Consider the following 26,038-nt stretch of genomic DNA (forward strand, 5'->3'; position numbering starts at 1 on the left):
ACACACACACACACACGCACACACACACACACACACACACACACACAGAAACACATTTTGTTCAATCATTGTACCTGTTTGGATGCCTTCCATGGAGAGATGTGGCCTGAAGTAGAAAGAGAAAAACAGACAGCACGCTCGGTTAATCTGTCAGATTTTTACGAAACAACAAACTACAGATGAAAACAACCATAATGAAGATTGAGTGTTAAATCTTCTTCCCTTAACGTGTGAAGAAACTCTCAGTTTGCTGATTTCATATTCCTCTGTTTTGACTTTGTTTGTGTAAACAGATTTGGTTGTTGCGTTTGTTTTCAACATAATTACATCATTAGCTGCAGGCAAAAGTGCAGACCCCCCCCCAACACACACACACACACACACACACACACACACACCACACACAGTTCTCTTTGTAAGTCATATTTTATCTGCATGTAGGAAGCAGGGAGCACTCTACATCACAACAAGAATCTCATCAACACAGCTCCCCTGTGACTCCGCCGACTCAAAGACATTCAGTACATTTATGCTGCTGAGGCCCAAATACATACATTTAAACATGGGGGGGATAACATGCATTGGCTGCCTTGTATATACAGGCAGCTTGAGTCTTTACACGTGTGGATAGAAACACAATCATTGAGACTCCTGCAGCATCTCTGATGAATCCTTTAACAGACGTGAAACATCCTTTGGAATGTTTTTTTATTTAATATTTATTCCATTTGTGAAATTTCCTGAGAAATATCAGAAGGTCCCGGATTGAATTCATTTATGAAATTACTCTCCAGCTACATCTGCCTGCTTTTATATATTTGTGAGATGAAGGGCAGAGCACTTAGCAGCGGAGCACAATAGCAGAACTTTCTATCAAAATCAGTGAACGAGGAGCAGCTTTGAGCAAAATGAAACACGATCAGTCACTGTCAGTCCGTGTCAAGATAAACCCAAACCTGACATTGCACTTTTGTTTTTAATTTTCCTGATTTTTTTCCAACTCCAGCCTTCTTCTGTCCACCCAATGAAAATATCAATTCTGCGTGGAAATCTTTTTTTTTTTCAAAAATGAATCCTGCATCATGTGTGCGTGGAAGAGGACACAGCAAAATGAGGAAACGCCGTCTGTCGGTGAACGTTATAAACATGAATGGGGGTTTGAGGAGAGCTGTTCCTAGTTCACAAGTGATTCAGCACAGAGGGAGGTCTCTGTGGGAGGCTGGGTCTAATAACCACATTCTGCAGGGAATACAGGCCTTAAGGGAAGCCTTTAAGGAACCCTAATAACTTATTCTCAGGAAACTCTCCTTTATGACCCACTGATCGAAATTAATATGAGCTACAAAGCAATTGTCCACTCACAAAAAAGACGCATTTAAGCTTAATTTAAATGCTAATACATTCCGTTGGGATGTGTGCGGGATGTGTCACAGACTCGTATGAATGCTGATGAATTACAAATGAATGAGTGGTAGAGAGGCGTTCACGTGGCCTCTCTCTCACGAGTCAGTGGTCAGGCAGTCTGGCAAGCCGGCCTCACAGACTAGCCTGCTGAGATCTGGATGGCCTTCAGATCAGCCTGATTGGCTCGTGCGGCCTGACACCCTTTTTTTTCACAGCCATGATCTGCATCCTCATTGGTGGCGCAAAATGTGTCTAGTCTGTGGTTGGCTCGGCTTCAGACTGGGATGTCAGGGAATGGAGCTGTGAACACGACCAGAGCTCAGTGGAACGCTGGCAGAGTGCCCACACTACAGCAGACAAACACACACACACATAAACACATGCAGTGGATGTCTTACACCTCGTCTGTGTTACACAAAGCACCGATGAAATCATGTGTGCAAGCTAAATTCAAACATGTTTTAACATTTCTGACACTTTGCACATCTGAGTCACTCGAAAGGACCTTGTCCTTTTGTTCACCCTGCAGAGAGAGAGGCACACACACAGAGTCAGAGGTTCCTGGTGTGTCAGGCTGATAGTCCCTGTGGGGCCGTTGTCTTGAGTTGTTTGATAGAAACTGGTGATGCTGAAGGAAGGAGGGGGGAAGGGAGGTAATTTGGCACATTCAGCTCAGCATTTAGGAGGATATCTATCACAAGCTGTGTGTACGTTTGAACACAGATGTGTGTATGTGCATGTACATGTGATTTTGATTAAAATCTCATTTGTGTGCTGAATCTCAGCTTCCTGTTTAAATGGTGAGTCTGACAGTGAAGTGAGTCTTTGCAAAGGTTAACCACCAGGTGGCAGATGTCAGCCCTGCACGGTCATAATTTGTTCAACATTTGGTCTCAGCTGCTCACATACACAGTCTGCGTTTTCTTCTATTACTGCTGAAAACACTTGAGTCATTTGTTCACATCACAGACTCAACTGACTGAGTATAATTCATTGAGCAACATACAGCACACAATCAATCCACTAGGACCAGGCAACAGTTTGTCAATACATCTACTATAATGGTCAATAATGTACTGTAAGACTGGAGACAACCGGGGTGGTGTTAAATCAGACTTTTGCGTGTGTCATGCTAATGTATTTGCAGTAATAGTTCTTGTCACACTTCAATTAGTTAAACCTGAGATGCAAATGAGACGGATTGTTTTCACCCCTAATTAAATACAATATATGTAAAAAAAAATGTTGATGCAAAAGAGAATTTTAATTAACCTGTTATCATGTCAGAAACAATGAAAATTAACTCTTTGGAGAAGGACTACACCTCATTTGTGCCACTTCCGACATTCTTATAAATACCCTCCTTAACCCTCTCACCCTTTTTCGCTCTTGTATTCTGCACTCCCTCGCTTTTTGGGTCCGTCATGCCTGTGTGCTACGGTGAATTCCCCGCAGCAGACCGAAGAAGTACTGAACTGTACTTGTTAATAAATAATTTAAACGTATCTTGTAGATGTTGTGGTTCTTGCGAGTGATGTGCCCAGAGAAAATAAAGACGTAAAGGTCCAGTGTGAACGATTTAGTTGCATCTAATAGTGTAATTGCTGCATTGCAATATCCTCACATCACCTTCACCTTCCTAGTGTAAAGGACACTTGAAAGGCCCCGTCTAGAGTCAGTATTTAGTAGGTCTGTTCCAGGCTAATGTAGAAACACGGTGTTTCAACACAGCGGCCTCCATGGAAGAGGACCATGACCTCATGAACTTCTCCTTAAATGGCCAAATAAAAAACATATTTGACTTTCATTCTGGCTGAGGTGTTAATCATTAGTGTAGGGATGTAATGATGTAATTACCAAATAATTTCACACTACAGACGTAAGAAAACCTATTTGTTTTTTGCAGTTTTAGTAAAAATAAAAAGAGGACACTCTTCAGATGTTCTGCCTTTGAAGGTTTAATTTATAAATGGTGCCATTCTTCTTTCTGTGTATTTCTGTTGGTTCAGACTGTGAAGACTGATTAGTTTCATTTGTGCATTGCTTTCTTGTACTCTTGATTGTTCTCACATGATCAGCCTCATCACTCTGCGTCATTCCCCTCATTACTTTCCAATATATATACCAGTCCTTAGCCACTGGTCTTCTGCCTATGTGCCACAAGTCTTAGCTTCCCAGCTCCCATTTACATCATTTTTTGAGCTAGCATTTAGATTTTAGTATTCAGACTCTGCCTCAGCCTCGCCCTTTAACTTTGTTTGCCTGTGCTGAACATTTCTATAGTAAAAACACAAGAGCGGTGCAATTTGGGTTCCATGTTCTTTTAACCATGACACATTGCACTGAAGTACCAACTCTTAACTCACCACTACTTTGTTGACTGTAAGTGACAAACACTTGGTATAGCTGAGCCTTCACAGGTACAAAATCTTGACATTTTAAACCACGGTTAATAGTTAAATTGGTTAATCCAAGTGTGTTGTCAGATGGCCAAAGACTCAGTGGTATAGGCAGCCCCAGTGACAAGAACCCCTTTTAGAGAGCCAATGCGAGCATGTCACACAAATAAAGCTTTCAACTGTGCAATTAAATTTCCTCGCAGGTGACCAATCTTGCAGGAGAAAGTACGGAAAATGGCCTCACTCCATGTTGTTCTGGCAGCGTTATAAGAACTCTGCATGTCAAACCTTCCGACAATGAACTTTCTCTCTCATTCTTCTTTTCTGCTACTACACAACTCCTTTTAAATGTATTTTCTCAGACTAAGGGCATGTCGCCATCACCTTCTTTCACTTCAAGAAGAAGGTAAAATGCTGAATGTGTGCAGAAAATCGTTGGTGTTGGTGTGGAGGAACACAATACACAATACTTACAGTGACATGCCGCAAGTATTGTGGATAAAACTCTAGCCCTTCTGAATACACAGACAGCCAACAGTAAAACCATTCAAAATGTCTGATGTTTGTTTTAAGTGGGTGGACGAGAAAACACTGTGTCATTGTAAATAAGATCCAGAAGAATAGTTTTCCAGACAAACACTCAGACTCAGACAGAGTGGTGGGTGGTCAATAACACACACATAATTTGAAGGTCACAACATCGAAGAGCATAATGGATGGTGTGCATTATGTTTAAAACTTTTTAGTTTATATTCTCTTTGTTACACTTGTCCTTAACATAAAAACATCCCTTTACAAATCCGATACACACTTACAGTGTTTGTATAATCGAAGAGTAATCATATCAGAGAGTACAGTCAGTACAGGTAGCCAAACAGCAACATATCAGCCAAACAGGACAGCTTGTTTGCCAGCTAGATGACACTCTCCACAGTAATTTCTGTCCAAAGCACATTACAATAAAATAACTGCATTTATTTTGTGGATGACTGGCCCCAGTGGGAATGAACAGCTTCCCACAGCAGTGTTGGTGTCATCGTGCCCACAGTGCTGTACTACACCTCATCTCTCATCTCAACCCTCTTCTGCATTTAACATTTTTTTTACCAGCTTTTGATTTGTTGCATCTTAAAAACACTTGCCCGTGTTGTCCCAGCGTGTTTTAGCAGATGAGATCTTGGTGATGAAGCCACATTTGGTGACACACACAACACTTACAAAGACATCAGCTCACACTGTTTTTCATCTTTAATATTTCTGTGTAATTTAATTTCTGTTTTATTATTTTCCACTGTCTAATAAAATGTGCTGTAGCTTTTTGTTCTTGCTATTATCTCATTTTCTCAAGGGGCACATTAAAGTTTTCTTAATCAACATTCAAAAATCATCGGCCTTTAATCCTGAATTATTACACTTTTTATAGAAAACACTAACGTTATCTCAAGAAATACTATCATCATTTGCCCAGTTTTTCACCAGGCAAAATTATTCTTCCATCTTCTAAACTATTTAATATTCCAAAAATAAAATCTCCTCTAGAGACTTGAATAAAATCCAAATAAACGGATACAGTGATTTGAAAGTGTTCAAAAATAGCTCTCAAAATTATCATAATCAAAATCTCTTTTGCTCTCTCAGCTCTTGCTGTCAACTCGACTTGACTCTTCTCTCGCAAAGCTGCAGCTGGCCTTGAAGATGCAACAGTAACATGATATTTGTGCATCTCATTCAGAAGCCAGCTTATATTAGCTGGGAAAGTTGTTCCTGCACTGGACTCTTCTTTGTTTTTAGCTAAAATTATCTTGGTTTTTGTGATATGATATTAATTGTACTGTAATCACCACCACCATTGACATAAATAGATCAAGGACAATAAGGTTTTTATCTTTACTTTTTCTTGTAGTCCTCATGAATAAACAATACAAACAGTGAAACCGTATCAGAAACATATAAACAGGCCTGTCCCTCACCTGTTCCCGCTCTCTGTATGAGGAGTGTCGCCTCGGCTCCCACGGGACACTCTTTGAGCATCTCCACCACTCGACCGTGTCCGGCTGCAGCCACCGGCTGCTGGTTCACCTCCAGGATCAGGTCTCCCTCTATCAGCCCCGATGCTCCTTGTGTGCCCGGGTCCAGCACCTGCAACACGAGGACACATTCACTGTCACACGACTTGACTGTGATTTGTGATACTGTTAATGCTGTAAAGATCTATCAGTGGGGTGAGATTATTTCAGCTGTTTTTAAAGGACTGAACCCCTGTACTATTTCAAGATACTGATGTAAAGATTGTTTGTCAAAAATTCAAAAGTCACTAAGAACAGGTGCTTTTAATTTTTCCAAACATAATTCTGAACATAAAACAATAAGACAGATGTTTTTTGAGTGCAGATGTTTTATGTTTACAAATACAACAGGGATGAGAAATAGCATCTGTCACATCACAACTCATCTTCTGTAATTTATCTATCCCTCACCACCTTTGGATCGCAGGTAAGCGGGTTGGGATTTGTCGTTCAATATCTTCTTTAGGGCCATCTACTCTTCAATCATAGTTTGTTACGGAGTCCCACAAGGTTCTGCACTAGGACCACGTCTATTCAGTTTATATATGCTTCCTCTAGGGAACATTATTAGGAATCCCTCACACACTTAATTTTCATTGTTATGCTGACGACACCCAATTATATTTATCGATCAAGCCTGATGAAACCAATCAGTTAACTAAACTCCAAGCATGCCTTAAGGATATAAAAAGTTGGATGACCTACAATTTTCTGATGTTAAATTCAGACAAAACTGAAGTTCTTGTAATTGGACCTCCGAATTGGACACCTCAGAAACTCTCTATCTAGAGACTTAGTTAGTTAAGATGGGATCACCCTGGCCTCCAGCTCCACTGTAAAGAACCTTGTAATTGTTGTTGATCTTGATTTGTTCTTTAACGTCCACATAAACAAAATTTCGAGTACTGCATTCTTCCACTTACGCAACATCGCCAAAATCTGACACAACGTGTCTCAAGCGGATGCAGAAAAACTAGTCCACGCATTCGTTACTTCTAGGCTGGACTATTGTAACTCTTTGTTATCAGGCTGCTCCAATAAGTTTCTTAGGACTTTGCAGCTAATTCAGAATGCTGCTGCACGTGTTCTGACAGGAACCAAGATCAGAGATCACATCTCTCCCATTTTGGCTTCCTTGCATTGGCTACCTGTTAAATCTAGAATATAATTTAATATTCTTCTCCTTACATACAAAGCTCTTCATGGTCAGGCACCATCATATCTAAAAGAGCTCATAGTACCTTACTACCCCTCTAGAACACTGCGCTCTCAGGACGCTGGGTTCCTTGTGGTTCCTATAGTTTCCAAAAGTAGATTGGGAGCCAGAGCTTTCAGCTATCAAGCTCCTCTTCTGTGGAACAAACTATCATTCTGGGTTCGAGAGGCAGACACGGTCAACACCTTTAAGAGTAGCTTTAAGACTTTCCTTTTTGATAGAGCTTATAGTTAGTCTCTCTCTCTTTCTCTCTCTCTTTCTCTCTCTCTTTCTCTCTGATTTATTTGACCTGCTGTTTTAACTCAGCTTCAAGTTTAATGTGTAACTCATCTGGACTACTGAGTCTAGCTGACTACTGAGATTTTACTCTTGAAAGGACACCTTTGTTCGCTGAAACAAATAAAACATCAAACAGGTGTGAACCTTTTAAATAAATTATTCACAGTCCTGTAAGTAAATAAAGAGATCCAAAGATAATTATGATACATCACCTGTTTTACTCGCTGACCAGTGGGACTGTCTGCGATGGTGAACCCAAATCCCTCGGCACCTTTCACCATAGTAACTGTCAGGAGCTCTGCCCCTTGTGCTGTTGCCCCGGCAACCGCTGCAGTCCCAGAGGAGGCCATGGACACATTGTCGTCGTGAGGAGTGAGTGCCGATCCTGAACCAGGTGTGGTGGGTGGAAGGGACGAGCCGTCCAGATGTGTGTCCCCGGGGTGAGAGGCTCCGCCCTGGGCCAGAGCCTGAGCAGGCAGCTGGGAGCTCAACGACAGATACTCTAAGTAAGGGTCGTAGCTGCTGCGCCCGTTCACCACTAAGGGGCGGTGCTCCAGGCCAATGGGTGTCAAGGAGGTGCTTGCTGCACCACTTGGGTCCTCTGGGTCAAAGGGCAAAGGATATCCTCGACAGAGCACGAGGGTGACACTCTGACCAATCGGCACGGACTGGAAAAGCTTGACCACGTCGGCATGTGTGGTACCGAGTACACAGATGTCATTAATGTAGACAATGACATCACCTGAGGAAGAAGTAAATACAACAGTTTCAGTCACACTACAATATGTTGCATGTTACAGGGACACATGACGTGTGCTGCAAAAATACAACCTGTCACTGTTAGTTGCTACAAAAGTCAAGTCTCAGCGGGGACGCATAAGAAGCACGCTGTCCCTCTCAAGTGTCACACAGGAATATAATATCAGTTCGCTGCCACTGCAGGAAATATACGAGAGTATGTGTGAAACAGAGAGGTGGCAGGGAGACAGGGTCCATGTCTTGGTGTGTCTCTGTGAATATGACGACCATCTGGTGTGCACTGGCATCCACCGAGACTCTAATCACGAAACTCTAAAATATTTAAATGGATGCATAGTCACAGTCACAAGTAGTAACAGAATCTTGGCTCGCACTCGATGCATCAGGATGTAGCATCGTTCTGTTACTCTGGTGGCCAGTTGGAAACAAAATGGAAAACGTGTGCGGCTGTTGATGTGCTAATTTCATTTAATCACTACCTTAAATTTAAATCCACTTTACTCCCGTCGAGGTGAAGAAACCTTACAAATACAACACCAGATACTCTGTCATCTCTGCTGTAGTTTGAATGTGCGGAAAGTTATGGATTTCAGCTTTAAAGTTACAGCCCCATGACAAATGCAACTGCCTCAAATCCTCTATTTCACACTTCTGGAGGCACTCTCTGTCACACATGCACACATACAGACACACACACATGTGCACATGCATAAACATACACACAGTACTTGTCTCACACACGCAATCATACACAATCCCTAAGAGCAATGCCACACAGCTCAAATAGGCCAGCTAATCTAAGCCAGGGAGTGCTTGCCTGTGTGTGACTCTGTGACTGTGTGCATGCGTGAGTGTGAATGTGCGCGCACATGCATGTATGTGAGCGGCTCCGGCAATGTCACCGAGCGGAGAGGGTCGGGTTGGAGAGAGAAATCAGAACAGAGAGAGAGAGGAAAGGGCTGACAGACCAGGGTAGAGGAATGAAGAGAGGGAAAAAACTAGAGAGGTAAAAAGAGAAAAGGAGGGATGAAAATATACTGAGGCTGAAAGCAGAGGAGAAGTGTCAAATGACATGGTTAGATAAGGAAGCATAATAAAGGGTAAGTGAGAGAGACAAAGAGAGAGATGAGATAACACAGAAAGAGATGGATTCCAGATAAAAGAGAAACTGATCGGCAGAGGGAGAGACATAAAAGCAGAGAGCAAGAGCTGAGAGCAGGAAGGAGGATTCCCGGCTACAAAATGAGCTCTAAATGAGCATTTTAGGCACCGGCCGTGCCAGGCATGGAGCCAGCTCGCAGGTTCAGAGCAGAGCCCCATACAGGAGCTCCCTCTCTGAGGCTCTCTATGACTTACTAACATCAGACCTCGAGAATCGACCTTGTGAGGTACTCTGAGTAAATAAACAGCTCTGGATTTGGTGTCAGTTCAAGGTGTGACGGTTACCTTTTGTTTAGCTTTTTGTTGATTCTTTAGAGCAGCAGGTACCTGATTTGGACCTTAGCTGGAAACACCTGGGCATGGTGATTTCTGCTGTATAATCCACACCTTTCGGGTTCTTTGCTCTCTGGTTTTCATTCGTCCAACATCTTGCTCTCACTACACATTACAATGTGGTTTGATTTTGTAAACAATAAATCACTTTTATTTTCGCCCTTCAGACTGCGTCTACCTCGTTTTTGTCATGGCCTTAGAGCGAGGTCGTGACAAAGTCAAACAAAAAAACTTTTTGTTGCAGAGATCTTAAACATCCACACAGCAGGGTCTCTGTACAGTGTGGGACAATTTCATGGTACTGGTATATCTATGTAACTGGTGCCAGTGTAGTGCTATTGTACCTGCAGTTCTGCTGTAAAAACAGATCTCCTAATGAAGTAGGTGTTGTGTGGGCTGGTGTCAGTTATAGCTAATCAAACCAGTTACTCTCATCCCGATTAAAAGCAGAACGTTGTCGTGCACTGACAGAGGACAGCGAGTGTGCTGAGAGGAAACTGAAGTCCTTGTCTGGGACACACAGTGCTACAGGCACAAATATAGGGCACCCTAAATATGCCACCAAGGGCCAATGATGTCCTCTTTTAAGATGAATTGATATTTTTGTGGGATGTGGAAAGTTGTTCATGTTTAAGATGTGGTTCAGCAGTTCTTGGAGTATTTAATGTAGTAATTTTGTTTAAATCATTGATGTTATTTATTTATTTTTCAGCTTGGAAGAATTTCATCACCCGTGCTTGAGTTGCATTGTTGAAAGATCAAAGGATAGACCACAAGGAGGAAAAAGGAGGCTCCTGATGCAGGCCTATCGCACAAACCTCTGAGTTTTAATAAACAGAGACCTATTCTTTAAAAGTCTTCCCATAGGTGTCTATGCCTTGGTAGGAGAAGCAGTCTTTGTTGGAACAATGTTTTATAACTGCTTTCTTTGTCAGTCCCGCAAAATTTTAAGCTGAGGCTGCGAAGGTCATTCGGTCAGTACCGTGTATAAAGGGTGAAGACCAAGCCATTCACTGCATGTCATCTCTTCTCTCTACGTGTCTCTGGTGAAGTGCCAAAAACCATTAATCATTCATTCATTTTTTGAAGCTGAGGCTGCACAAACAATCGTGGACTACAGCTGGCAATTGGTTCAGACATTTGACATCTCAAAATATATTTGATATTTAGTCTCGATCTCTCCTTGATAGAACAGTGATCCTCAAAATTAGCGCTAGAGAAGTAAGATTAAGTATCGAGGTAATAACTTCTTATGAAGAAATACTGATTTGTCTTTTGATAGAATTTGGATGACTGGAGACAAAATATCAAAGATACAAATATAAGTCAGTGTGCAGATGTGATTATGGAGGTCTACGTGAATTACCTTTAACAGCTAAAGCCATCTAAAACACTTCATCTGCTTATGCTCAGACATATTTTGACATATGTTGGCAAGGACACAAGTCAAACTTCTCATGCCGAAATTACACCACAGCACCGAATTTACTGGATGCCAACACTTTGAAATTAGCCAACAGTCAGGTAAAAACCAGCTTGAATGAAATTGAAATTCTGCCAGTGAAAGGTCTTTGTACTTGATCTGCTTTGGCGGGAAATTAAGTTATATTGAAGTGTCAGAATAACAAGGCTGCACTTCTATAAACACAGTTTTATGGTATTAGGGCACTGACAGCAGCGACAGCTTGCAGTTTGTTTAAACCTCAATTTATTTCTCATCCAGTTGTCAAAATCGTGCACTGGTACACATAATTACCTGTGTCCATCTTTCCGTCCTGAGCGGCGGGTCCGTCTGGTATTACACTCTTCACTTGCAGGAACTCATCGGGCTCGTCGCCTCCTATAATCGTGAAGCCGAATCCCATGTTGCTCTTCTGCAGAGCTGTCGACAGGAAGGTGCCCTTCAGCTGAGTTGGGTCCCTCGTAAACAATGGCTTCTCTGCAGGGAGAGGAGGTTTGAAGTATGATATTTGAGATACCCTTGATATTTCAAAACCTTGTACATTTAGTTTGGTCACATTTTACTTGAAATGAAGGTTTGATGTGATCTTTTCAGTGCTGAATGAAACTACTTTATATCATTTGTCTTAATTGCTGCTAAGCTGAGTCATTGAAGCAGTTTTCACTCGATGAAGCAGTACATTATGTACTGGTCTACCACTGTCATACGCGTGCCTGGTTTGGCCTGCTAGAGGCCTCGGGGTGAGCATGTTCTCTGTCGCCCACACTGCCGACAGTCTCCATTTGACCCTGGAAACTGTGACCTCGGGCATCTGCCCCGTCAAATACTGTGTTACCACACCTCCTTTAACATCAAATTCAAGGACTTTTTCAGGCCCAGTTCCTTCAAATTCAAGGACCCAACAGCTCAAGCATAGTTTGAAGTTAATTACAGTTACAACACTGAAAAATTGAGAAAAAACTGAGAGCAGAAAAGTGTGAAGAGAGACACAAGCAGACAGTCAAATAAAAGTACACACACTCAAATAAAAAAATATCAAAAGACCTTCAATTTCTACCACACAAATAAAATAAAATATATATTCAAGCACTTTTACTGATCCATGTCTGTTTATTTATCAAGGCATCTAAGGCATTAAAAAAAATTGTATTCTAGGATGTTTGTATATCAAGGCAATGACAAGGTTTTCAAGGACCTGGGGGAACCACAGACTCATAAGAATGCGCATCTCTATGAGATGAATCAGAATGTTGAATATAAAAAAATGTTGAAAAATCTATATAGTCCAAGGAAATGTGCCATTGTAGGCTTGGAATTTTATATTTGTGCAACTTTGTGAGTCAGCAAGGACGTGCACATACTGTATTATTATTCCATGTGTACCTCTGTATATAGTGGGCAGTGGTAGAGCGGAGAGTCCCTGGCTCTGCATCTGCCTCTGCTGCTCCAGGCGTCTCTTGGCTTCCAGGACCGGGTTCTCAAACTGAGTCCTTCGATTGATGTGACTGAAGATACAATGCATCATTACAAATAATGGAAAATGGATAATTATAAGCCTTAAGCAAAAAAATAAATAGCAATACCACAAAGCAGTAGTGAAAAAGTATTTTCAGCTAAATGTACTTAAGATTGACACATTTAAACTCCACTGAGCACTGACATTGAGTCAAATGAGTCCTCTGTCAGTCCTCCCGTTCCCACTGAGAATCATCAGCTCTACAGCTCATTGTATTGGTTTGCTGATGCATACTGTTATGTTAGTATGAGTCCCTTTAGCTCTAACCTACTACTACTACATGTGATGGTGGGTAACAGATTGTATAAGCTACCTGGTCAACACAACTTGCAGTGACCTCAAGTAAAGTTCTAGTGAAGAGTTATGAAGGCTCATTGATTTAGCATTCAACAGTTAATGTTTCCACCAGATGTATAAGTGATGTTAGGCAGGTGTTTGCTAACATGTTGATGAGCTGATAGAGTAAAGCAGGGACAGTTGCTCTGACCTGTTATGGAGTCTATGCTGCCTCAATCTGAAAAAATGCATTTAATGTATTAATGTAGTGAAACCAGAAGTGAGATGTCTAACTACTTCATACAAGATAGTTTACAATACAGCAATACATCAAATTCTAGGATATTTCCTATGTCTTACTTGTAAAGGGTTATTCTCAAAGTAACAACACAATTACACAATAGAAATAAGAAATTAAGTGACAATATCTTAAAACTGTCCTCTCGTGAACTGTTCTTTACCTTTCACCTACAATTAAAGTTTGGTTGGACTACAACCCCGATTCCAAAAAAGTTGGGATGCTGTGTAAAACACGAATTTAGCCCAGAGAACACGAGCGCTGTCCTGGAGAAGTTGCCGGTGTTTCTGGTTATTGTTTATATTTGTCTTTCATCTTGCACGGTAGAGTCTTAACTGGCATTTGTAGATCCAATGACGAACTGATGAGGGGCTGAAGGCCATGGAAATGTGCAAAGATTTGTCTGGATTCTCTCAATCTTGTGATGATATTTAGGATTAAGGAGGGTGAAATTCCCAAATTTCTTGTAAATGTGTGCAGAGAAACGTTCTTAAACTGTCCACAAAGTGAAGAACCTCGCCCTGTCCTTGCTTGTGAATGACTGAGCCTTTCAAGGTTGCATTTTCATACCCAGTCAAGGTACTATCATCTGTTACCCCCAGTTAACCTGTGCATTGATCCAAACAGGTGGGTTTTTTGGATCATTTCACAAGTCTCACAGTCTTTTGTTGGCCCTGTCTCAGCTTTTTTGGACAGTGAGGCAAGCATCAAATTCATAATGACTGTGCATTTACAACAGAAAACATTATAGTTTATCAGATCTGTCATAGTTTTGAGTTTGTTGTTTTGTGTTTCCTGTTTTATTTTGTTAACCTCCCCTCTCCTAATGCCATGTGCGTCTTTACTTCCTGCCTTTGTTGCTTTTTTACATCACTTTTGATCCTGTTCCACTCTGATTGGTTGCATCTGACCCTTATTAGTTTAAGTGAGGGACAGGTATCTAGTTGTCTGTCTTGTGTATTTAATCCCTGTGTTCCTTTGTCCTTCTTGTCCTGTTTTAGTCAGGTTAGTTAAGTTTCTGTTTCATTTATTGCAGCAGAGACTTTCCAGTGAACCAACATGCACGGCGGCAGCACCCTGACCCTGTTTGACCTGATTAGTATCATTGGTACCACCTGTGTTTACACTACTATTTCATGTCAAAATGGCTGCTGTTAAAAGGGCCTACATCTAGTCTTTGTACTGTACTCAGTTGAATGTAGGTCAAAAAGGATATGCAAATCATTGCATTCTGTTTTTATTTGTTTAACACAGCGTCCCGGCTTTTGTTGGTATCAGGTTTGTACAATACAATTGAATGTACTTTCAAATTACACATCACAAAGATACAGTATATGTTTGTAATGCAAACATTTTATCAGCAGCATCCATTAGATAGTTCATATAGACGGGCATGTTACTGTAAAAATTCAGTGAAAAGAACAGCAAGACATAAAAAAGGAATGAGAATCCTGTCATTTATAATTCATAACGAGGCGTTGTAAACTATAGAAATACATTTTCTGTTTTTATCACAGAGCAGCTGAGTTAACCAAGTCAACAGGGAGACTTACTCTACATAGTAGCTGCCGTAGATGGGGTCATCTATCTTCTCCCAGCCATAAGGCAGCTCTGAGAGGAAGGAGGGGAAAAAAAGAGGAGGGAAATGAAATCAGTTTATGCTGAGAGCAGGAGAAGGAATGCAGACACTAAAATGAACCACTGAGGGGAGACAACATGAATCTCAGGGCGCACAGCTAGACGCTGCCAAAGTGCTCCTTTAATAGACAGACAACATTTCGATCTGCAGCGGTGGCTTCTTCATGGAGACACGAATCACAACACAAGACATCAATACGAAACTCGGCGGGAAGAAAAGAACATTTAAATCGTCTGACACATCCCGTCCCACCTACTCTTTCTTTCATTGTCTTCCCTTTGTCATGTGCACATATCTTTCAAGACCAAATACCTTCACCATATTACTTCATGTTTGTCTTTCTTTTTTTGTTTCACCCACCCACTCATTTTCGCCTTGGATGGTTTCCATGGCTGTTGTATTAATTGTCTTCTCTCTCTCTGCTCTGGTTGTTGTTTCCCTCCTCACTTCATCCATCTGTTTTCTGATGTAGCTCTCTCTCCCATCGTTATAAAACTAGGTCACGATGCTGCTAAAATCCCTGTACTCTATGACCTATACTATTTCACTTCTTCAACATTCACAATATACAGCACAGTGCAGTATAATGAGCTCCCTCTGCCAGTGTGTGCAAAATTCAGGATGTTTTGGGTGTCGTTAGCTTTCACTGACGCATATGAAACACAAAAGGGGATTGACCTCGCACTACAAGCCTCAGTTAAAATCCATCATCACCAGCTGCTTCAGACAGGCACAGGCATCCTTCTGATTAGCATTCAACAGTTTTTCAAAGGTTTATCTTCCTCTTTTATATTAATTCTTATATCTTGTATTAAATTCACAACATAGGTGGGTGTTTCAACAGGACAATGAATCTACGAAAGTAGAAGATAAGTGCACAAAGAATTGGGGACCTGGTTTGACCCTGAGCTTATTTCTAAAACAAAAACACACACATACAGAAAGACACACAAGAACTGACAACCATGGTAATTCAATAAATAAAAAAGTGAGACAATGTAGGGATGGGGTGTGCGTAATGAAGTGTTGTGATTTGTACTGAAAGGTGTGCGGTAGTGGTGTTGCTCGGGGAAGCGAGTTTAAGAAAGTTTGGGTGTGGTGCCTCTGTTTTTAAGCGTGCACAGATCAATAACCAATCATGTCTGGGCACAAACACAACCAACAGGACTTTCCAGTAGGATGTGTATACGCTATATCTTAATTATTCCATACTTTAATTAGTTTGTGTCCCAGTTGTAAACAAGTATTGTTAAAGAAAGGCTTCTTCTGCATTTTATCCCTAACAGTTTGACGGCAGCACACTCTGAGCTTCACAACGGCTCTTGAGAAACTGTGGGGGACACGACGTCCACTCTTTCTACTGTCAATGATATTGGCATATATGTTGTCTGAAGTTTTTTAACCAGACATAATGCAGATGCTTGGAGTAAGATCTATTGGTGTATTTAATTAATTGAATAACATGTCAACAGTCCTGCCTGTTCCACCTCCTGGCTAATCTAAAAGTAGGCAACGATGTGGATCATCAGTGGAGACGGGCTGAATAACGCCTGGTTGCTCAAACAAATCACTTGTAACTGCTACCCACATGGAGTTGAATGGATTAGTTCTATGATGAGTGAAAATATTCACCCTCAGTACAGTTGTCATGAACGGGGGAATAGAGACCAAAACTGTGTTTTGTACCGGTCTGTAAACATGTTTGTTTCTGCAGTAAGTTTGGCATTTTAACATGGGGGCTTAAGGAGATTGACCTGTTCTGTAGCCAGCCTCCAGTGGCCGTTTGAGGAACTGCAGTTTTTGGCACTTAAGCAATGGCTTAATTTCACAGCCAGAGGGATTGGCACTTGGCACACACACACACACACACACACACACACACACACACACACACACAGTGAAATTCCCAGCTCTATTATTTTTACATTAATTTGGTCTGTGTGACACTGATACTGTGGCATCATCTCCTCACGCTGTAATGTAATTATGAACGGATTTGCGATCTTGATATCAATAATCCGTTATTGAATGTGTGTGTGTTTGAATGTGCATGTGTGTCTGAATGTGCTGAGCATGCTGACTGTGCAGTCCCAAGGTGAAAAGGGGAACATGCCACTCCTATCATCGCTCTGCTTTTCTGTTTGCTCAAACCGCCTGAACTGCGCTGCACATTACCTCAGACAACCCGTCTCATCCTCGAGGCGGTAAAGTCAGATGGATTCACACCTCAAACCACCTTAAATTTCCTCTCACCCTGTCCATGAGCCACCTTAAATGTCGGCCTAACTCATCCACAGCCCTCCCCCTAAAGAGAAAGGGAGACAGTTTCCATGGAAACCACCAGTGGAAGTCTTTTTTTTCTTTCCCTCGCCTGAGCTGAGGGCTCTGTCTTGTCTCTATTTCCTGCCACTGAAATACTGAAATACAGAGAGAGAGAGAGAGAGAGAGAGAGAGAGAGAGAGAGAGAGAGAGAGAGAGAGAGAGAGTGTGTGTGTGTTTTTATGCATTCATATGAGTCTACCTTTACAGTGTGTGTGTGTTAGACAGCTGAACTGTGTTTGCATGTTTGAATAAGTGAAAAACCTGACACTAAATCAAACACCACATCATGTGTCTGTGTATGAGCACTGGGTGGGCTTGCTTGTGTGTTTGGGTGCTTGTTTATGTGTATCTGTACTGGTGCCTCTCTTGACATGAAGTCTAATTGTGATTCCTCTGCATTAGATGACTCATCTTCCCTCTCTCTGACCAACAGGGAGCCAAGAACACATACAATGAACTCATCTGACTCAGAAAAATATTAAAAAATATTAACCATGAACTCGACAAACTCAAACCAAAAACAACTCCAAGTTTTGATAAAAAATACAATAACTCATGGCTATGATTATTTAATTTCATTAGGATTTTCTCCCTCTCTGAGATCGTCGGATGCATCATCGAAAAACAGCAAATACTCACATAAGAAGACTAAGAGACCACAGCCATGACAGCAGAGGCTGTACTACATGCTATCATGCTCACAATAACATGGCTAAAATATCATCTTGGTTTAGCCACTGACAGTATAAAGAATGGACGTCGTATCACCTATAAGTTTCTGAAGAGCTGTTCTGAAGCTCAGAGTGTGGTGGCCATGTTGGCAGCCCTGCCTCTTTCACCTACTGGCTAATCTAAAAAATCTGCAAAGATGTGGATCATTGGTGGACCTGACGCCTGGGTGCTCAAACAAGCCATAATATAATTTGAACAGGTGAGTTATAGAGTTATAGAGCCCAGAACCAACATTTTAATATTGGGGCTTATGGAGATTGACTTGTTTTGTAGACAGCCTCAAGTAGCTGTTTGAGGAACTGCGTTTTATTTTATTTTTTGGCACTTCCATATTGGTTTCACTTAACAGCCACAGAGGTTGCTGCTTGGGTTTAGGTTTGTGTAGTATACTAACATTTGCTCCAATACAAAGTACGTAAACAAGGTACAAAGTACATAAACCAAAATTAAGATTTGGACCTAATGATCAAAATTCAAATTCCAATGAATTTTCATTCAAATGACAAATAAATTAATTAGTTCTAGTTTATATTATACGCCTGCATCATATAGAAAGCAGAGACAGAAAGTAAAGAAAGACAAAAACAAAGAGAAATAAAGAAAGGTAACATGGGAATAAGAGGCTGAGAAATCATCCAGATATTACATCGGTGATGTAACTCAGTGGTAACATCTTAGCACCCGTCCATCACTGCCTGATGGTGGGTGCGTGTGCTTCCACTCTCCTCATATGCAAACTTCTCTTGCCCTTTTCAAGAAGAAACATTGGCAGACCTCTGCTCATCATCATCATTGCTTCGTCTGTGTCATTTCCTAATTCTCTGTTCTCTGTTCATCTTTTCCCGTTGGTTACAGACAGGATTTCGACATTGTGACATTGGCCTCTAAATGAGCATGAACAGCATATTTTCATCAACAGCACTGAGCACTGAGTGTGTATCAAAGTCAGGATTGAAACCAACACTTGCCATTTGATTTGAAGCTTGTCCCGCTCTGTTCTTGCTTCTTCTGAGCCAGACAGTAGATATGGACTTGTGTTATGTAACAATAGACTTGCCTGACAAAAAGACTGCAACCAACCAGATCTGTGGTGACGAGCCTTTGAACTCTGGGAGTCAGTCTCCGCATATAGAAACAACACAATGTATACAAAAGTTACACATTTGTGCGAACACATCAACAAAAACAAGCTTCTCCTTAAATTCACCCAAAACACAGCATGGGAGTGAGGTTAAAAGGAATAGTGAATGAGGATGAGAAATCCTAGAGGAAAGTGGAGCAAAAAGACCACACATACATGAGAAGGAAGCAAAGGAAAGGCAATGCGAGCGAAGATGCAATAACACCTCTGATGAAAGTGTGTCTTGAACGTCTCTCTCCTTCCTGCCCGAGGCTGTGAGACTTTGGGAAATCCTTCAAGCAGATGGGCAGTTAAAAACAGCACCACCTTCCTCTCCACATTTATTGTGTATTCGCTCTCTTGTAGAACCTGACATCCTTGCTTCCCTGCATATTTCATCATTCAAAAACTACACAGCCGTTAATGTGGGCCAGAAAGGAAAATTGCCTTTAAATCGTCACTCGGTGCACAGCAACATCAGAAAACTGTCAGTACAGCACATAACAAAAAGATAAAGAACACCGAGGTGATCATTAAAAGACAACCAGTAATAGTTGCTGCATAAGCTGCTTAAGTAATAAACAGCATGTTTGATTATATTGTGCTGTCATCTATTGGCTGTTGAGATGTTTGTACTAAAAAAAAAGAAACTAAAGCAGTTTCTGAAAGGCATCAATTGAAGGTTCTGCGACAGGATGTGATGTGTGATCTACGAACTTCACAAATGTTCGACCTTTGATTTAAAACCCTTCACCAGTCACAATCACTAAACCATTAACTTACTTTAACCACTGCTTCCCGGAAGAAAAAAAAAATCAACTTTCCAGAGTAGGATATTTTTTCCCATGTCACAAACCTGGCTCATGTAGGTACTTCCTTTTTCTCTTAAAGCCAATGTGGAAATGCCAAAAACTGCAGTTCCTTGAACGGCCACTTGAGGCTGGCTACAGGATAAATCTCCATATGCCCCCATGTTCAAATGTCCAACTTCACGGCAGAAATAAACATGTTTACAGCCTGGTACAAAAAACAGTTTTGCTCTCTATAGCTAATTTCCGCATTCATGACAACTGTACTGATGGTGAACTTCTGTTTAACTCACCTGTTCAAATTATATTAAGGTGTAAAGTTTTGGCAGAATTAACAGCATGGCTGCTTTGACTGACAAGTGGGTGCCGTTATAGATGGCGTGTTTGAGCACCCAGGCGTTATTCTGCTCGCCTCAGGTCCGCTGATGAATTACGTCTCTGACAATTTTAGTTGAGCTGAGAGGGGGAAGAGGCAGTACTGGCAACATGGCGGTAGCTCTTCAGAAACCTATGAGGGATGACCCGTATATGCCGCCCATTTCTTATACTGTCAGTGCATGATACAGGTGTTTGACATATGTCACTTTCGTCAGACAAAAGAGGGTCTAATATGTAGATTCAAAACGTTAACTGGATAATTAAAGTAAATTACTTTTTATAGAGAGCAGAGGTGAAACTGGAACTTATAAGTTTTGTTTAAAAGTTATTGTAATAATAGTACAAAAATGAATTAAAACCAAACTTGGAACTCAACAATAGTTATAGTTCCCTCAATATGTCAGGGCATGAATTTAAAAAATGCTGTTAATTGTTATTCATGCAATATTTATGTGTTTATCAGCAACTGATGAACACCAAGGCCAAGACCCTTGTGCTTTGTAACGATGAGAGGTTGTAATTTTTTCCATTTTTGATTTGATCATGAGGTGATGAGGTCATGATGAGGTCAGCTCTATACTCCAGTATTGCTTTAAAAGCTCTAAACACAGAAGTGATCACAGACAGAAGCAAAAACAACCGCGAGTCGTTGGATTAATTAAAACAAAAAATTAAGTGATCACAGAGCGCCGCAGTCGACAGAAACTTGGCATCTGTGCATCACTGGCGGTGGTGAAAACCGATCTTTGCCCTGCCAAGTCGAAGCTGAAGTACATCGGCCATGTTTATGAAAAGGGTTTGTGAATTGACAACAGCAGTGTGTGTGTGTGTGTGTGTGTGTGTGCGCGCGTGTGTGTGTAGAGAGAGTTTGTGCAGAGCTGAGCAGTGTTATTAGGATTCCTGTCACAGTTTGGCCCTTTACTGGGCAGAGGAAGAGAGGGAACGACAGAGAACCAAGGTGGGAGAGGGAAAGAAAGAGAGACAGAGAGAGGGGGAAAATTGAAGAGAGGGAGATTGAAAGGGGAGAGAGAGGGAGACATGAGGTGAAGGAGCGCCTAGGGGAGAATGGAAGAGGGAGAAAATTGAAGCGATGGAGAACAGAGGAGAGGTAGAGAAGGTATTGATTCAGATCTCGCTCTGGTGAATCACATCACAACCTAATTCGCTGAGCAAAGGCTGTGACAGCAGCGGGAATGTAAGATCGCCTCATTGTTATATATCTGATCACCAACCCCAACAGCTCTCTGCAGATTATTTTACAGTTCTCAGCTGTGATCCAGAATCAAAATGTGCAGACTCTTAAAGAATTTCAAGCATCTTGTCACGTTCTAAAATAACACATTCGCTCAACAACACACTGCATGCAAGCACATGCATGCACAACAGGATGGAGATGACATTAACACAGTCTGATCTCTATTTGTTAAAAATCTGCATGTGAGTCTGATGAGCATTTATTTAGACGATTAACACCACCACTGGACTGGAGTATTGTAGTAAATTTTTAGCCTCTGAAACATCATTTGTGGTCAGTTTTGATTTTTTTGTCACATATCTCTGCTTCTACTGATTCAAACTGGTTTAAAACAAACAGACTGGTGACACTCTATACTGTATTTTCATGTCAACAAATCCCCACAAAACACCAAAACGAACAACTAATTGATCTTACTAACAAGCCATTTGTGTATCCAAGCCTGACTTAGCTTAATATACCACAGACCACTCTTATGATTGCAAAACTATTAAAAACACATAACGAGTCCGTCCCACACACACCATCTTCAAACTATAAATACTTAATAGAGCAAGTGGGACCTTGTTAGAGGGCCACAAGATAAAACTTGTTTGAGGAGCCATGAGAAAATGGACAGGCAAGTAAAAAATAAAGACAATTTCTGCAGATTTTTCAGAACACAGTTTCCCTAATCTTTTTTTTTGTTTGTCTGTTTCTATTTCTAGATTTGCTGCCGCCAACTAAAAACCTTGTGAACCAAAAAAAAATACATCCAGCACCAGAGCTGAATACTGTCCACAACAAATGCACTGTTTTCTCCTGTTTGAATAATGTTTGCTAAAAACGCCAACACCCGGCTGTTTTAAAAATAAAATTATATATTTGTTACTCATTTTTAAAAGAGATACATCTGTAGGAGGACAAACAGGCTTTTGGTTTAGCTCTACAGACAGGGTAGGAAAGTCTGAACATCTTAGACTAACACTGCTGAATTTTGTGCTTTTGATGACAAGTAGATAAATGTCGGCTGCATCCTTAAACACAAAACAGGGTTTTGTTCTGGAGTGATGAAGTCTGGAAAAAAAACTGTTACAGTTAGAGCTTTTTAATAAGATGTATCAACTAATATTTGGACATGAAGCTTGTCTTCATCAGAAGAACAGGATGTTTCTCATAGGAGGGACAGGTTTTGGATGTTGTTCGTATCTAGCCAAGGTTTTGTTGTTGATATTCATTAATTCTTGCTCCATTTTTGATTAATTACTACAATTTATATTTGTTTGTAGCATGTAGCATAAAAAAGGATATTGACTTAAATTATTATGAATTCATTTGTCAGGTTTCTTCTTTCTGGATTTCTAAATCCTCCTTTACACGTGAGTACCCGTCCCAAAACCTGCACACAGCAGTGAGACGAGCAGCAACAGACTAACAAACACCTCAAACAACAAGAGAGCATTTTTTTTTGCTCTTTTTGTCGAGGAGGGAAAACACTTGGTGAGTTGGGAACAGACAACACACTCATAGACAAAAGCTTACTCAACAACACAGTAAAAATGAATCATTCAGACTTACCGTCTTCCCTGCACTCTTCTGGTGGCTTCGCTTTCTTTGCGAGCCGAGGATCGAGCCATGATGTAGTTTTGGTGTTGTGACTGGAGGGAGAAGAAAGAGACTAGAGATGAAGGCAAAGGGGCAAAAAGAGGTTAGAGAGAGACTGACAGAGATGATTAGAGGAAAAGATGAGTGCAAAGTAACACTAATGACCTGTATTTAAGAGTGTGCGTGTGTGTGCAGGGGCAGAGAGAAACAATGGGATGTCTAAGGTAAACTAAAAGGCCATTAATCCGTTAATTAGCCCTCAGACACTAATTAGTAAGGGTGAGAGGAGAGGGCAAAAGTTTGTGTGTGTATGTGTGTGTGTATGTGTGTGTCTGATTAGCAGCATTAAGTTTCATCAATTATTCAACACAAAGGCCGGTGCTACAAGTTTACACACCCAGACATACATAAAGCACTTTTTTTTAATGTAGGTACACTTTATGAGGCCCATTACCACTGTTTTCAAGGAAAAATGTTTTTAATTATCGTTATAAATATTTAAATTTAACAGCTACAGACACTGACGACAGGATCTTTTTCTCTTACTCGATGAAGTAGACCTCCCCCTTCTCGGTGTAGGCCATCTCCCAGTTGTCAGGTAAAGGACCCAACTCTTCCTCATCCACATCTGGAACTTTGGCGGGGGATTCAGAGGGAGATTTTGGGGCCTCCTCTCCTTCGGTGGGGGCCTCAGCAGAGGAGGCTGGGGCCTGGATGGAGGCTTCCACAGCAACCTCCCCAGAGGCATCTGTGCTCTTGTCCTCATGTTCACTGGACTCTGTGAAGTATACACACACACACACAGAGTTATTCTCACATACACTCTGCGCACACATGCAGACCTGAATGCACACTATTCACGCAATGCATGATGAGTCAGAGCCAAGCCACTGCAGAGCTATGAACCCCCAGGAGAGACAGAGAGAGAGAGATGGGCTTTGAGGACAATGAGCATGAGGAGAAAACAACATGAGGATGTCAGAAATGAAGAAAGAGGGAAAGAGAGACTTTAGGGGTTGGAACTACAAGGAAAGGGTCCATATCTTTATCCACACATACTATAAATGGTCTCCAAACCTTCACTAGAGCTTCAGTTCATTCTTTTATAGGTGTACTGATGAAGTCATTTGTCCGGACACGGTTTAAAATCAGGCAGGCAAACTTGTGACTATAAAGACTCGTCATTCTTGATGCCCTTGTGGTATCAGCATAAAATTATACAGATTGTTGATAGAATAAACGTGACGTTAAGAGCATAAAAGTAAAAAAAATCACGGACAGAGAGATGGGAAAAGGAGAAGGAAGATGAGAGGGCAGAAGGGACAGGACCACAGGGACGAAGACAAAACCAAGAGAGGTCAGAAGGAAGAGGATGGCAGAGGAAGAGAGAAGGGGAGGAGAGTTGGAGTATTAATAGAAACAAGGACAAAGGCCAGTGGCGGGAGAGCAAAGACAGCAGGAGAGACAGAGAAATGAGAGGACAGAGAGACGGGAACTGAAGCCAAAATGAGACTCTGGACAGTGTTAATGGTGGAGACGCTAAGGTGCCCTTGTGCATTGTGTTATATAAGGTTATTGAGAACCTGCGTAGTTCACACTCATACAAGCAGAGTCTGTTAATGACCGGTCAGGGTACAGTTTGTTATTAGATTTGTTGCCATCTGCATTGATGCTCGACTGTATAAACTGCAGACACAAGGCTAGACTAAGGTAAGGAAGGAGGAAAGAGACAATAAAAAAGAAAGGTAACAATTGCCATGACAACTGGCTCGTTACTCCAGTTTTTACTCAATCATACCAGTGAGACGGCGTTAAATAACCCAGGTGACAGTGCAGGCCTTCAAACCAGGTTTCTTCCTCACCTAAATATGATGTTATAAAATTTCATTATGGTTACGGAACTTGTGAAACGGACCGTGTTTGGATCTAATTTCTGTCACAAGCAGATGGAAAATGAGGTATAAAAACGTCAAAACAGGAAATGGATGTTTTTTCTGTCTCGTCCTGCAGTACCTGGTGTGATGACCACCCCGTTGCCATTGACAACCGGGCTCTCCTCTTCCTCCTCCTCAGGTGGCTCCAGACTGGCACGCTGCTCCATGTTGCTGACCGACTGGTTCCTCTTCCTCTTGCCCTGGGCGCTTGGCCGGGCTCCGGGCAGCAGGGCCTCACTTACATTCAGAGGAGGTGCTGCGGGGGACGGCTCCGCTGGAGGTTTCGGTGTACCGTAGAAGTTATCTGAGGGCAGAGAGGCATTTGAGTTAAAGGCAACATGTATGACTAGAGAAGGATTTCAGGTGATATAACACACCGCCTAGCAAAAAGTGGTGATTAAACGCTCATGGGAACAGATGAGTGTGAACAAGTGTAAGACTTAGCTATGCACAAACAGGTGCCAGGGTTCAGGCTTTACTTTTTCATGACTACAATACAACAAGGATGCTAATACACTAAATCATGAATAAACCTGTCCATTTCCATACTCAAACTACCCATTTTGACCCCATAGAATGAAACATAAAAACAAGAGCCAAAATACAAAGTGATGTACTTAAAAATAGAAAAGATAAAAGAAGAACACCGAGCCCTACATCAGTGTCATCATTACTATGCTTCCACCTCATTGTTTCACTTATTAAATGTTTTCCTTGGCCCATCATACAACCTATATAACTCTCACCCAATGCTTAAAGGGAAGTCCAGCCTTAATATAAATAATAAGACTCTTCCTAAACTGCCTGATATGCCATGTTTGTATTTACCCTTTTCCTCTATTTGCATATTACTTTACATTGTGACACAGCACCACCTCTAGCTAGGTGAAGGTTCTCCAGCTAGATGACCATCCAATTTCATTTCTTTCCACTAATCCGGGGTCAGGCACGGTGGCAGCAAGTATAGCAGGGCGTTCCAGACATCACTCCACCTTGCAACGCCTCCTCTGTCCCTCCAGCGGGTTTTGTGTCTGCCCCGGGGTCTTCTGTCAGTTGGATGCACCCAGAACACCTCCACAGTGGGATGCCCAGGGGG

At 41.5% G+C, this 26,038-nt stretch overlaps 1 protein-coding gene across 9 annotated transcripts in view; it reads right to left on the bottom strand.

The window, feature by feature from the left end:
- The window catches only part of magi2b (membrane associated guanylate kinase, WW and PDZ domain containing 2b), a 79,978-nt gene that overhangs the window by 11,268 nt on the left and 42,672 nt on the right, over nucleotides 1–26,038 (bottom strand). For 7 of the 9 annotated variants that reach the window (XM_019273641.2, XM_019273640.2, XM_027272880.1 and 4 more), the window contains exons 4-13: nucleotides 25,022–25,246; nucleotides 23,555–23,786; nucleotides 22,982–23,061; nucleotides 14,723–14,780; nucleotides 13,083–13,109; nucleotides 12,463–12,584; nucleotides 11,374–11,556; nucleotides 7,577–8,106; nucleotides 5,774–5,942; nucleotides 75–106 (exon numbers count right to left, since the gene is read on the bottom strand). In XM_019273641.2, coding sequence (XP_019129186.1) covers nucleotides 75–106; nucleotides 5,774–5,942; nucleotides 7,577–8,106; nucleotides 11,374–11,556; nucleotides 12,463–12,584; nucleotides 13,083–13,109; nucleotides 14,723–14,780; nucleotides 22,982–23,061; nucleotides 23,555–23,786; nucleotides 25,022–25,246 — 1,658 coding nt within the window. The remainder of the gene's footprint in view (nucleotides 1–74; nucleotides 107–5,773; nucleotides 5,943–7,576; nucleotides 8,107–11,373; nucleotides 11,557–12,462; nucleotides 12,585–13,082; nucleotides 13,110–14,722; nucleotides 14,781–22,981; nucleotides 23,062–23,554; nucleotides 23,787–25,021; nucleotides 25,247–26,038) is intronic. The other 2 variants (XM_019273642.2, XM_019273647.2) reach the window with 1 other exon arrangement.

This window comes from Larimichthys crocea, chromosome XXI (genome assembly GCF_000972845.2).
Source record: "Larimichthys crocea isolate SSNF chromosome XXI, L_crocea_2.0, whole genome shotgun sequence".
Classification (NCBI taxonomy): Eukaryota; Metazoa; Chordata; class Actinopteri; family Sciaenidae; genus Larimichthys; species Larimichthys crocea.